Source organism: Hyperoodon ampullatus (assembly GCF_949752795.1).
Source record: "Hyperoodon ampullatus genome assembly, chromosome: 15".
NCBI lineage: Eukaryota > Metazoa > Chordata > Mammalia > Artiodactyla > Ziphiidae > Hyperoodon > Hyperoodon ampullatus.
Genome location: NC_136928.1, coordinates 37866947 through 37880417, shown reverse-complemented (window position 1 = coordinate 37880417; position 13471 = coordinate 37866947). Strand labels below are relative to the sequence as shown.

At 39.5% G+C, this 13471-nt stretch overlaps 2 protein-coding genes across 2 annotated transcripts in view; one reads left to right on the top strand and one right to left on the bottom strand.

Moving 5' to 3' along the window:
- Positions 1 to 2298, bottom strand: part of PUS10 (pseudouridine synthase 10) — a 66778-nt gene extending 64480 nt beyond the window's left edge. The window contains exon 1 of the mRNA XM_079721210.1: positions 2238 to 2298. The gene's annotated coding sequence lies outside the window, so the exon portion shown is untranslated. The remainder of the gene's footprint in view (positions 1 to 2237) is intronic.
- Positions 2299 to 2945: 647 nt separating this feature from the next.
- PEX13 (peroxisomal biogenesis factor 13) overlaps positions 2946 to 13471 on the top strand; it is a gene marked incomplete at both ends in the record, with an annotated part of 34258 nt that continues 23732 nt past the window's right edge. The window contains one exon of the mRNA XM_079721212.1: positions 2946 to 3037. Coding sequence (XP_079577338.1) covers positions 2946 to 3037 — 92 coding nt within the window. The remainder of the gene's footprint in view (positions 3038 to 13471) is intronic.

Genomic DNA, 13471 nt, shown 5'->3' with positions numbered 1-13471 from the left:
ATACTTGACTGACCTTAATGATAGTTAAGCAGTCAAGTATTCAAAGCAAACTGATCAGATTCAAAAACATCAATTTTACTTTGATGAAATAATAACTAAATAAAAATGAACTATTAGCAAAATGAGAAAAATCTTCCCCTTTCATACACAAGTAAAAACTCCAACAAAAACAAATTAAGTGCAAAATATTTTGGAGTAATTATTGTCTAAAACAAGTTGCCACTTTTTTGCAATTTGAACAAACTCACTTGGAAGTAAATGCTACATAGAGAATGGGTTCTTGTTGCCAGGAAGGAGGGGGGTAATGAAAATTAAATTACTTAGTCATTCTGTTTGGAGGGAAAAAAAGGTCTTCTGATGAATGAATCAGCTCACATTACTTTAAAATGAGGAACTAGTGATATTTTATAAAACTATGATTGCATGGTAATGGTACTGAGGTCATAGAGATAAAAGATTGTGGCACCTTTAATTTGTTCAGTTTCTAATTCAAATGAACTTAATATTTGTGGAGGGTGAAGCTCTTACCAACTGCTTACTATAAAGATGTGACTCTTAGAATTAGTTTGTGTTTTCTAACCCTTTAAAACCCACTACTTACTTGCAAGTTTCTAAATGTTTGTGGCCACTTATCAAGAATAGATCCTTGACAGAAAATAGATAGTACTATGGAACTCTTCACCATAAAAATAAGGTCAGCAGGCAGGACTACAAAAACCAGATTGCCTGTGGCTGGGTTCTAATTCAGGTGAATACGTGAGTTGTCAGGGAGGGGAAGGGAAGAAAACCAAGCTTCTCTGGACACACCAGTGAGAACTTTCAGACACCCAGATTGGGAAACTGATTTAGGATTGCCTAAGTAAATTTGAGCTCCAGAAAGTACAGAACATGTAAAGAACACCCTCTGCTTAATGAAGCTCTGTGTGATCACTGTTATTTACAAACGATCTGAATCCCTTCCCCCAGCTCATTTAATCTAATAGTTTGATGCTGATAAGGGGTTGGGATTCTTCGAGGAGCTGATTATCAGCATTTAAAGCGTATCCCAACTGCATTCCCCTCACAGAGAAACTGTTTCTTTCCCCTCACAGAGAAACTGTTTCTATCTCGTCCTTTTTTTCTCCGCCTTTCCATTAGCTAAGGTCAAGGATTTCATTTAATTGAGAATTAACCTTTAACTCAGAAAGAGAAACAAATAAATCCTCGTGTCCAATAAATAAATCCAAGAGTGAGTGCTTAAGAAGGACACTTTGTATCAAAGATTTCCCAGGAGACTTAAGTTATGCTTTTTCCCCCCTTTGGCTTAAAGACAATGTTTGTTTCTCCAGTAGGTTCACTAGAACAAAGGTATCACGCTAGTCAATAAATGACACATTATAATCTCTTGGCTCTAAAGTTTCCAAACCCTTTCAGAATTAGGAAATCTCCTGTCTTGAGTAATTTGAAGAGGTCTTAAAAGAGCAAAACAAAGCCCTCTTTCGTAATTATGTTAGTAATCGAATGGCCTTACAAATTTCTCAAGATCATTTTCACCTAGCAACAATCTAGCGACTTCCCAAGCGCGTTAACATTAGGAAAAAATACGTTCTTAAATTTAGTTATTTCATCTTGATGTACAGCGCTGAAATGACAGGATTTCATAAGACATCAGAAATCAGTTGTTCCATATTAGATTTATTATCTTTGAAACCAAACCCTGAGAAATGCATCCCGTACTGTAAGGTTTTCATTGTCGGTTGCCTTTAAGATGTTTGCTTTTCGTTTACGTGTTTACTTTACCCAAAGAACTGGAACATATCATTGCAAGAGAATCTCTTCCCAGGTGTCAGGATCCTACGGCGATCGAGTCCCTGCTCCACAAATCAATGGTAACTAGCCCCGTCTCTGGTTTACCAGAGAAGATGGTTTTTCTTTTCACTTCTCGGACGATTACAGAAACTATTTATTACAAACAGGCCAGGAGCAGGAAAAATAACCAGGCTGAGTCTCACATCCCGGGATCTTTTAAAACTCATTTTCATACAGAAGGGTGTCATTCGTCTTGTGGGGTGGGGGTGGGGTGTGGATTTTTAAAGAAAGGCGCTCGTAACTTCATCGCGCTACTGATACACTCAGCAGTGGAATCTACTCTAGATTTCTGGAAAGTTCAACCCCAGGTCTAACCTCCAGTCTTTCCTTTGGCCAACCAAGAAAGCCCTTCTCACCTTCAGTCGGGTCCCCAAACACTTGCCACTCACCCCTCCTTGCTAACAAAGCCTCTCCCACAGGAAGGAAACGATTCCCTCCATCCACACCTCTCCGGCACGCAGTCCTCACCCGCTCTCCTCAGACCCCCCTTGCCTCACCTTCTCCCACGGCGCCGGAGCCAGAGATTTAACCCCTTCCAGCCCTCAGAGGGAACGGGGAAGACTAAAGACAACGCACCTATTGCGTCTAGCAATTCTGTTCCCCGAGGAAACGAGAGCTATAGAACGAAAAGTACCAGCTCCCTCACGCGAGGACTGAGTGAATTCTCCCCTGCTGGTTTGCAGGGAAACCAGTCAAGATGCCTGGCCGGCCGCCACACACCCTGCCTGCCCCGCGGGTGGAGGAGTGGTGTGTGGGGCATTACTCCCGGCCGGGTGCAGGACTTGTCCCAGGGAAGCTTCCGTGGGACTCTGACGTCTAGGACATTATAGCCGCCACCAGAAATATCGATGAGCTCTTAGCCTCTGTTTAGAATGGAAGTTCTTTCCAAGGCAAATAAAAAGAGAGCGTTTCTTCCCATAGGTTAGTGGCATCCTCCTAGGCTGTAACACCAGCCAGCAAAGCACCACAAGCCACACCCGCAGGGGAGGGCCGGGTGGAGGGCTCTGTACTCTGCATGTTGTGCCTGGCGCTCAAGCGGCTGGTATCCTCGGGCCTGGAGAGTCCCAGCGCAGAGCGGGATCTGAGAGGAGGCGGAGATGGCGTCCCAGCCGCCGCCTCCCCCGAAACCCTGGGAGACCCGCCGGATTCCGGGGGCCGGGCCGGGGTCAGGACCCGGCACCTCTTTCCAGTGAGTGTGCGATTTTTCAGGCCGCGAGTTTTGTGAGCCATAGCGGGGACTTGGCAGGAGGCGGTTGAGGCCGTTGTTGGGTGTGAAGTGTCCCCTCCCCCTCTCAACCAGCCCCCACCCACACCCCTAGCCTTAAGGGAGGTCGAAGTGCTGCCGGGGCGCCTGCAAGGGGAATTTCGGAGTCAGACAACTGTTTCTGACTCGGCGGCTCTCGGCAGCGACGTTTCCGGGGGGTGTGGGGGGGGGGTGGCGATAGTCCTGGGCTCCTGTCTGGGTGCCGGTGCTTGGAAGAAAGGGTCAGGTACCTGTTCCTTGTGTTTGGGAGACACCCTGACTGAATTGCACGACTCTCTTCCCCCCGCCACCCCCACCTTAAAGAGTTAAGACTTTCGGTCCGTAGCAGGTGAGAGAGGCATTTGCCCGGCCCCGGCTCGTTAGGGAGCAAAGTCTCGAAAGCTTTTAACCATCTCTCGACAAGTTGGTGAAAGCCCAAAAGGTCACTTTTACACAACTGGAACTCAAGCCTGTACAGTTTGCATTCTTTTCCAGCATAACTCAGCAATGTTTCGGATAAAGATTTGGAAAAGCAACTTGAAAGCGGGAGTTAAAAACTGAGGCCTATGAGTGGCCTTTGTGTGCTAGATAGTGTGTGATTTTTTCCTAAGGCCTGTGGTTTTTTGTTTGGTTTTAATCAGTGTTAAATGGATCTACAACTCAAAAAAGGTTAAAATAGAATAAAAGAGAAGAATTTCACAGCCTTACGTGTTTTGTGTTGGGTGGATCTGGACATCTTTTAAAAAAATTTTTTATATTGGAGCACAGTTGATTAATAATGTGTTAGTTTCAGGTGTACAGCAAAGTGATTCAGTTATACATATACATGTATCTATTCTTTTTCAAATTCTTTTCCCATTTAGGTTATTACAGAATATTAAGCAGTGTTCTCTGTACTATACAGTAGGTCCTTGTTGGTTATCTATTTTAAATATAACAGTGTGTACATCGTCAATCCCAAACTCCCAGTCTATCCCTTCCGCCCTTGTAAATCATAAGTTCTTTTCTCTAAGTCTGTGGATCTGGGCATCTTAATTCAGATGGTGAGACTCGAATGTCAGATTGCCTACTATGGTAGGTTTACTTACATAGAAATCCCCAACATACTGGAATGTATTTCTGCTATGTTCTAAAATCTTGTAATTTTTTTAAGGTATTTGAACACAATTGCTACTTTATTTAATAATGAAGGTACATAACTAGTAAGCTTTAATTATGCTATTAAGTTGGGATGACACTTTCTGCTACTTTCTTTAAAATAAATTTGTTTTATTTATTTATTTTTGGCTGCGTTGGGTCTTCGTTGCTGCGCACAGGCTTCCTCTAGTTGGCAGCGAGCGGGGGTTACTCTTCGTTGCGCGGTGGGTGGGCTTTTCATGACAGTGGCTTCTCTTGTTGCGGAGCATGGGCTCGAGGCGCATGGGCTTCAGTAGTTGTGGCTCGCGGGCTCTAGAGCACAGGCTCAGTAGCTGTGGCGCACGGGCTTAGTTGCTCCTCAGCATGTGGGATCTTCCCAGACCAGGGCTCAAACCCGTGGCCCCTGCATTAGCAGGCAGATTAGCATTTTTTGCTAATCTAAAGGTAGCATCTGCTATCTATTTTTTTTTTTTTTTTTTTTTTTTTTTTGCGGTACGCGGGCCTCTCACTGTTGTGGCCTCTCCCGTTGCGGAGCACAGGCTCTGGACGCGCGGGCTCAGCAGCCACGGCTCACGGACCTAGCCACTCCGCGGCATGTGGGATCTTCCCGGACCGGGGCACGAACCCGTGTCCCCTGCATTGGCAGGCGGACTCTCAACCACTGCGCCACCAGGGAAGCCCTGCTATCTATTTTTATGAGTGGTTTGACCTTCTTCAAAAATTTGGACTGCGCTTTAGAAGAGAGACGTTTTATTTTTGCATCTGTTAAAGTTCTGTTTATGTTAAATTAACTATTTTCCCACTTTTTAAGAAAATGTGAAGTATTTTAAACACCTAGAGACTGGTAGAGAGTAAGATGATGAATACATGTGTATTAGCTCCCAGCTTTAAGAAATATTAACATTTTACCAGATTCGCCTCAGATTTTTTAAAAAATAAAAATTAGAGCAACAGTTAAACCCTCCCATTCTTCTTTCCTGCGGTAACTACTGTCCCTATTTGGTTTTTATTGTACACAATGTTTTTATACTTAAGTATTTAGCTTTGTGTGTACATTACATATGTATATGTGTATTATTATTCAGTATATTTTTAGACTTTAAATATATTCGAACTGTATGTATCATTTGCAAAGTGTTTTTCCACTAAGTATTATTTATTTTGAGATTTATCTTGTTCATTCTTGTAACTGTACAGGCATACTTGGGAGGTATTGCAGGTTGGGTTCAGACCACCGCAGTAAATCAAATATTGCAATAAAGTGAATTGAATATCGCAATAAAGCGAGTCACATGAGTTTTTTTGGTTTCCCAGTGCATATAAAAGTTATGTTTACACTCTACCGTAGTCTATTAAGTGTGCAATAGCATTATGTCTAAAGAAACAATGTATATAACCTTAAAGATACTTTATTGCTAAAAAAAAATGGTAACCATCATCTGAGCCTTCAGCCAGTTGTAATCTTTTTGTTGGTGGAGAGTCTTGCCTTGATGTTGACTCATTGGAGGTGGTTGCTGAAGGCTGGGGTGGATGTGGCAGTTTCTTTAAATAAGACGACAATGAAGTTTGACACACTGGTTGAGTCTTCCTTTCTCGAACATTTCTCTGTAGCAAGAAGTACTGTTTGATAGCATTTTACCCGCAGTAGAACTTCTTTCAAAATTGGAGTAAATCTTTTCAAACCCTGATGCTGCTTTATCAACTAAATATACATAGTAGTCTAAATCCCTTGTTGTCATTTCAACAATCTTCATATCTTCTTCACCAGGAGTGGATGCCATCTCAAGAAACCACTTTCTTTGCTTATCCATAAGAAGCAGCTCCTCATCTGTTAAAGTCTTATCATGAGATTACAGCAATTCAGTTACATCTTTAGGCTTCACCTCTATTTTTAGTTCTCTTGCTATTTCCACCACATCTGTAGTTACTTGCTTCACGGAAGTCTTGAACCCCTTTAAAGTCATCCATGAGGGTTGGAATCAACTTCTTCCAAACTCCTGTTAAAGTTGATATTTTGAACTCATCCCATGTATCACAGATGTTCTTAATGTCATCTAAAATGGTGAATCCTTTTAGAAAGGGTTTCAATTTACTTTGCCCAAGTCCATCAGCGAAATCACTATCTATGGCAGCTATAGCCTTATGAAATTTATTTCTTAGATAATAAGACTTAAAAGTCAAAATGACTCCTTGATCCATGGGCTACAGAATGGATATTGTGTTAGCAGACATGAAAACAACATTAATCTCATTGTACACCTCCATCAGCTCTTGGGTGACCAGTTGCATTATCAGTGAGCAGTAATATTTTGAAAGGAATCTTTTCTTCTGAGCACTAGGTCTCAACAGTGGGCTTAAAATATTTAGTAAACCATATTGTAAACAGATGTGCTGTCATGCAGGCTTTGTTGTTCCACTGATAGAGCACAGGCAGAGTAGATTTAGCATAATTCTTAAGGGCCTTAGGATTTTCAGAATGGTAAATGAGCATTGGCTTCATCTTCAAGTTCCAGCTGCATTAGCCCCTAAAAAGAGAGTCAGCTTGTCCTTTGAGGCTTTGAAACCTGGCATTGCCTTCCCTCTAGCTATGAAAGCCCTAGATGGCATCTTTTTCCCATAGAAGGCTATTTTGTCTGCATTGAAAATCTGTTGTTTAGCATAGCCACCTTCATTAATTATCTTAGCTAGATCTTCTAGATAACTTGCTGGAGCTTCTACACCAGCACTTGCAGCTTTACCTTGCACTCTTATGTTATGGAGATGGCTTCTTTCCTTAAACCTCGTGAAACAACCTCTGCTAGCTTCAGACTTTTCTTCTGCAGCTTCCTCACCTCTCAGCCTTCACAGAATTGAAAAGAGTTAGGGCCTTGCTCTGGATTAGGTTTTGGCTTAAGGGAATGTTAATGGCTGCTTTGATTTAGCTAGACCACTAAAACTTTCGTCATGTCAGCAATCAGGCTGTTTCACTTTCTTATCATTAGCATGTTCACTGGAGTAGCACTTTTAATATCCTTCAAGAACTTTTCCTTAGCATTCACAGCTTGGCTAATGGTTTGGTGCAAGAGGCCTAGCCTTTGGCCTATCCTGACTTTTGACATGCCTTCCTCTCTAAGCTTAATCATTTCTAGCTTTTGATTTAGAGGCGTGTGACTCTTCCTTTCACTTGAACACTTAGAGGCCATTGTAGGGTTATTAATTGGCCTAATTTCAGCATTCTTATGTCTCAGGGAATAAGGGAATCTCGAGAAGAGAGAGACAGACATGGGAGGAAAGGCTGGTCGCTGGAGCAGTCAGAACACACACATTTATTTTGACAGTTTGCTGTCTTATAGGGGCACAGTTCATGGTGTCCTAAAACAACTAGAATAGTAACATAAGAGATCACTGATCACCATAACAAATATAATAGTAATGAAAAAGTTTGAAATATTGTGAGAATTACCAGAATGTGACACAGAGACACGAAGTGAGCAAATGCTGTTCAAAAAATGGTGCAGATAGATTGGCTTGACACAGGGTTGCAACAAGCCTTCCATTTGTAAAAAACACGATCTGCAAAGCGCAGTAAAGCAAAGCATCATAAAATGAGGTATGCCTGTAGTTCGTTTTAACTGCCATAAGATATTCTGTTATATAAAAGCAAACTATTTGTTCTGTTATAGATATTAGAGTATTCGTTGTTAAATATTTAAAGCTACTGCAGTGAACATTCTTGTGTCTTTCTCCTTGTGCATGTTTCCAAGAGGTTTTCTGGGAGGAGAGTTGCTTGTTGGAAGGGTATGCTTATCTTCAAGTACTGACTATCACCAAGGTGCTCCTCGAAGTGGTCGTTAACCAATTTTTACATTTTCACTAGCAAGGTATTCTTTTTCTCTACATATTTTCCAACACTTGATGTTATTTTGTAGTACTGTATTTACCAATCTAATAGATGTGAAATGGTATTTAATTTGCACTTCTCTGATCAGTAATAAAATTGAGGATCTTTTTGAATGTTTATTAGCCGTTTGAAATTTTTTCTGTTGGTAATCTTTTGCCCAATTTTATGTTGGCTTTATCTTTGCTTATCAATTTGTAGGAGTACTTTATTGTTTGTACTGATCCTATTTTGTTTTTATCTTTCAATCTATGACTTGTCTTATAGCTTTATTTACATTCATGTTCATTTTTGTTGTACAGATATTTTAATTTTAATATAGCCAAATTTTACATCTGTTATTTGTGCTTTTTCTGTCTTGGTTAAGAAACCCTTTCTACCTCAGATCAGGAAAATTTTTCTCTATATCTTCTTTTAACTGTTCATTTCCCATTCATATCTTTTTTTTTTTTTTTTTTTTTTTTTTTGCGGTACGCGGGCCTCTCACTGTTGTGGCCTCTCCCGTTGCAGAGCACAGGCTCCGGACACACAGGCTCAGCGGTCATGGCTCACGGGCCCAGCCGCTCCGCAGCATGTGGGATCCTCCCGGACTGGGGCACGAACCCGTTTCCCCTGCATCGGCAGGCGGACTCTCAACCACTGTGCCACCAGGGAAGCCCCCCATTCATATCTTTAATCCACCTGGAACTGGCTTTGTTGTACAAAAATCAATGTGAAATAGAGAATTCAATTCTTTTCCATGTGGATAACTTATTGTCCCAGCACCATTTATTAAGTAGTTTATACTACTTTATAATGCCATCTATATCCTACCAAGTTTTCCTAAATGTGTGGTTCTGTTTGGGAGACTTTATAATATGTTCTGTTGCTCTATTTATCTATTCTTAGGCTAACACCACACTGTCTTTATAATAAGTTTTGATATTTGGTATGTCAAGATCCTCCACACATTGCTGTTCTTCATAATTGCCTTTGTTGCACTTAGCCTTTATAAAAAGACTTACTGGGATTTTTATTAGAAACTTTATATTTTATTGGAACTTTTATGTAAAGATCAAGTAAGCCTTTTCATCCATGAATATTGTGTAAGGTGCAATTGGTGAGATTTTGACATTCTTTTTTGCTTTAAGTAGTGTTTTATAATTGTTTCCATGAAGTCATTTCCCATCGTTTATAAGATATAGATATTATATCCAGCATAATGTCAGACTCTTAATTTGTTCTGATGGTTTGGTTGAAATTCTTTTGAGTCCCATGTTGACAATCCTATCATTTACAAATAAGCCAGCATAAATTGCCAACATTCTTGTATTGTTCCAGACTTTCATTGGAATGCTTCTCAAGTCTCACTATAAATTATAATGTTTGCTTTTTGTTTTTGATAGATATCCTATCAAACTTCTATCTCTCTACATTGCTCAGATTTTAATTATGAAGGGGTATTAAATTTTATGAATAACTTTTCTGCATCTGTTGGGATAATTATGTGTTTTTATTTTAATATGAAAATATGGTTTATTGCATCAATTAACTGTCCAATGTTGAATCATCCTTGCGTTTCTGGATGAACTCTGCTTAATTTTGATTTTTTTAAAAAAATACAATGCTGAAATCTAATATTTTAAGATCTTTGCATATATGTTCCTAATTGGCCTATAATTTTCTTTCTTTGTGTTATACCTTTCTGGTTTGGTATCAGAGTTTTGTAGCTACAGAAATGTTTCTCTTGAGTCTAATTTTTATTCCTTTACCGACTATGTTCTCCTTAGCAGCCTTTAAGATTTTCCCTTACCTTGGTCCTCTACGGCTTTATTAGGCTCTATCTAGGTTCAAATATTCAGATATACATATGTACATGTATATATTTTCCTCCTGCTCAGCAGCTACAGTGTTCATGCTCAGTACCCACAGTGTTGAATCCGAGGATTCAAGTCTGTCTTTAATTCAGGAAAACTCTCACGAATTCTATCTTTAAATATTGTTTGAGCACTATTCTTTCCCATCTCTTCTTCTGGAACTACTATTAAACATATCAGGAATAGTTCTGCTCCAAGTAACAATATCTGACTTTCTGTGCTTTCAACTATAGAGGCATTTATTGTTTAGTTGACAAGAAGTCTAGAGATCTGCTAACTCACCATTGTCATCAGGGGACCTACACTTTTCTTGGCTTCCTTTTTCTCTGTCAGCTTTCTGACATTTTCAGTCATCTCTGTCTTACTCTTGCTTCTTCGAAAGGAATCTCTTTTTTTTTTTCCCCAGCAGTTACACTTTGTTGGGCTTCAATGTATTTTTCATTATATTATTTTTGGTGGGATTCATAGAGATACTTGAATCTGACTTGATGTCTTTCATTGATTTCAGAAAAGGCTCAACCATTATTTCTTTAAATATCGCTTCTGCCCATCCTCTTTTCATTTCTCTGACCCCAATTACATATATGCTCTATATTTCACTATACACTCTGTATCTTACACTCTTTTCTGTATGTATCCTTTTGTTACTCATGCTTCATTCTGGGTGTTTTCTTCTGAACTCTTCTAGTTCACCGGTATTTTTCTTTCAGTGTGTCTAATCTGATAGTAAACGAATCAGTCATTGAGTTCGTAGTTTCAGGTATTTTATTTTTTTAGTTTTAGAATTTCCGTTTGGTCCTGCTTTATAGTTTCTATTCTCTTCTGAAAATCTGTCTTGCCTTTTTTTCCTTGAATATGTATAGCATAGTTGTTTAAAGTCTCTGCCTGATAACTCCATTATCTGGATCCATATGGATCATTTTATATTGGCTAATGTCTCTCATTTTTTTTAACATGTAGTTTTGTCATCATAGAGGTTCAATTATTTTTCAGTGAGAGCTGGCCATTGTATGTAGATAATTTAAGGCGATTTGAGGCCTAGTATGGTGTCTTCCTCCAGAGAGTTTTACTTTTGACAGGCATCTTGGGCCACTAGCAATCTAAGATCATTTTAATAATTTCAAATTTGAGCTAACTTGAAATTGTGGTTTTCAGTTTCTGCCAGGGCTAGTCTATTTCTTGTTAACCTTTTCCCCCTTACTCCTAGCATGTGGCTGTTTAAAGTCCCAGTCTGAAGTGTGGGCATTTATCTTGTCCCTCTTTTGGGGCTTCTGAACTCTAGTTTTTGTCTCCTTAGCCCAGAGAGTCTATTAAAAGCTCTACTCAACTTCTCATCCTGTCAGCCATCTCTTCTGGAATTGGCCCTCTTCCCTTGAGAAACATCTAAAATGGGCTCTCTAGGTTTTCTCCTACTCCTGGATCTTGACTCTAATTCCTCAATGTCTTGTCTTCTCATGCTTTAAACAGATAATTTTATATTTTTTCTAGCTTTTCTAATTGTTTTCTGTGAAAGAGTTGGTTTGATTACCTAGAATACCATTACTTGAAGTAGAATTCCACAAGTTCTATATTTCTACTCTGTTCCTTAGTGTACAACAACTAATTTTCTTTTTGCCTCATAGTTACAAGACGCCTTGTGGCTGTGGGCATTGTGTATAAGATTTCTAATGAAATTTTTTTCATATTTACATGTTTTATTTTCAATTTTTATTTCACAGATGTTATTGCTACATTTATCTCTTTGACTTTTTTAAAATCAATTCATTCAATCTCATTATTCTTGTTCTGCTTATCTCTTTGACCATTTTAAACATATTTAGAATCTTTGATGAGCTATTATATAAAATTAGTTTTTCCTTGAACGACTTTTCATTCTTATTGTTGATTTTTGTTATTTTGGTCTCTGTGTTTTTTTTTTCTTCTTGAGTGTAGTATGTTTGATATGTCCATTTTGAGTGCGAATTTTGGGGTTCTGTTGTCTCACTTTTCCTTCTACATTCAGCTCTTTCTATCTGGTAGGCTTCCTGCTGCTTGTACCTCCCTCTCAGCATCCACTCTCCATATAAGAATCTGGTAAAAAGTGGCTTAGTTAAGGATATCACAGATTAAGTCATTGAGTCAGTTGTTAACTTGTTTCATTTCCTGAGTTTGAGGCTTTATCAGAGTCTTCCCCCATTCTTAGTTTTGTAACTTTCTAAAAATCCTAAAGTGTTGTCAGCAAATTTTATAATCTCTTTTACCACTGTCAGCAAATTTTTATGAGGCAAGGTGGCACTTTCCAGTCCCCAGCCTCAAGCAATGAACTAGTTTCATTTGAGTGGAGCACTTACCCTCTGAGCTGCTTCATCCAAACCTGAATATACTACACTATTTGGTAGTCTACTGACCCTTTTTAAAGTTTTGTTCCTTTTTTTTAATTTTAATTTTAATTTTTTGGCTGCGTTGGGTCTTTGTTGCTGCATGTGGCCTTCCTCTAGTTGCAGTGAGTGGGGGCTACTCTTTGTTGCGGCGCGCAGGCTTCTCATTGCAGTGGCTTCTCTTGTTGCAGAGCACGGGCTGTAGGTGCACGGGCTTCAGTAGTTGCGGTGTATGGGCTCAGTACTTGTGGCTCGTGGGCTCTAGAGCGCAGGCTCAGTAGTTGTGGTGCATGGGCTTCATTGCTCCGCGGCATGTGGGATCTTCCTGGACGAGGGATCGAACCCATGTCCCCTGCATTAGCAGGCGGATTCTTAACCACTGTACCACCAGGGAAGTCCCTGTTCCTTTTTTTATGATGTAATACAATCTGAGGTAAACAACTTCACTCATGATTTATGCTTGCCAAAACCTTTAGATCAAACCTTTAGATGCATACTTCCAGTTTATACTTCCAGTTCATACTTCCAGTTTATACTTCGAGTTTAACTGGAAGTATAGAGGATAGGGGATAGTTAAACAACATTTGATGGGTAACACAAATCCAGAATGTGGGACACTGTAGAAGAAATTGACTGGACTCTTCAAAAAGTCCAGGGCATTATTGTTCTGTTTAGATGAGAATAGGGACACAACCAACCAAATGCAATATGTGAGACTTAATTGAATTTTTGTTTCAAAAAAACCTAAAAAGACATTTTGACTTTTACAACTCAATGATAAAAAGACAAATAACCTAATTTTTTAAATGGACAAAGTATGTGAATAGACATTTCTCCAAGGAAGATCTAAAACTGGCCAATAAGCACATGAAAAGATACTCAATATCATTAACCATTAGGGAAATGTAAATCAAACCCACAGTGAGGTACCATTTCACACCCACTAGGGTGGCTATAGTAAAAAAGACAGATACAAGTGTTGGCAAAATGTAGAGAAATTGAAACCCTCATGCACTGCTGGTGGGAACATAAAATTGTACAGTTGCCTTGGAAAACAATTTGGCACAGAGTTACGATGTGACCCAGCAGTATCACCCCCAAGAAACATGAAAACATGTTCACACAAAAATTTGTACATAAATGTTCATAGAAG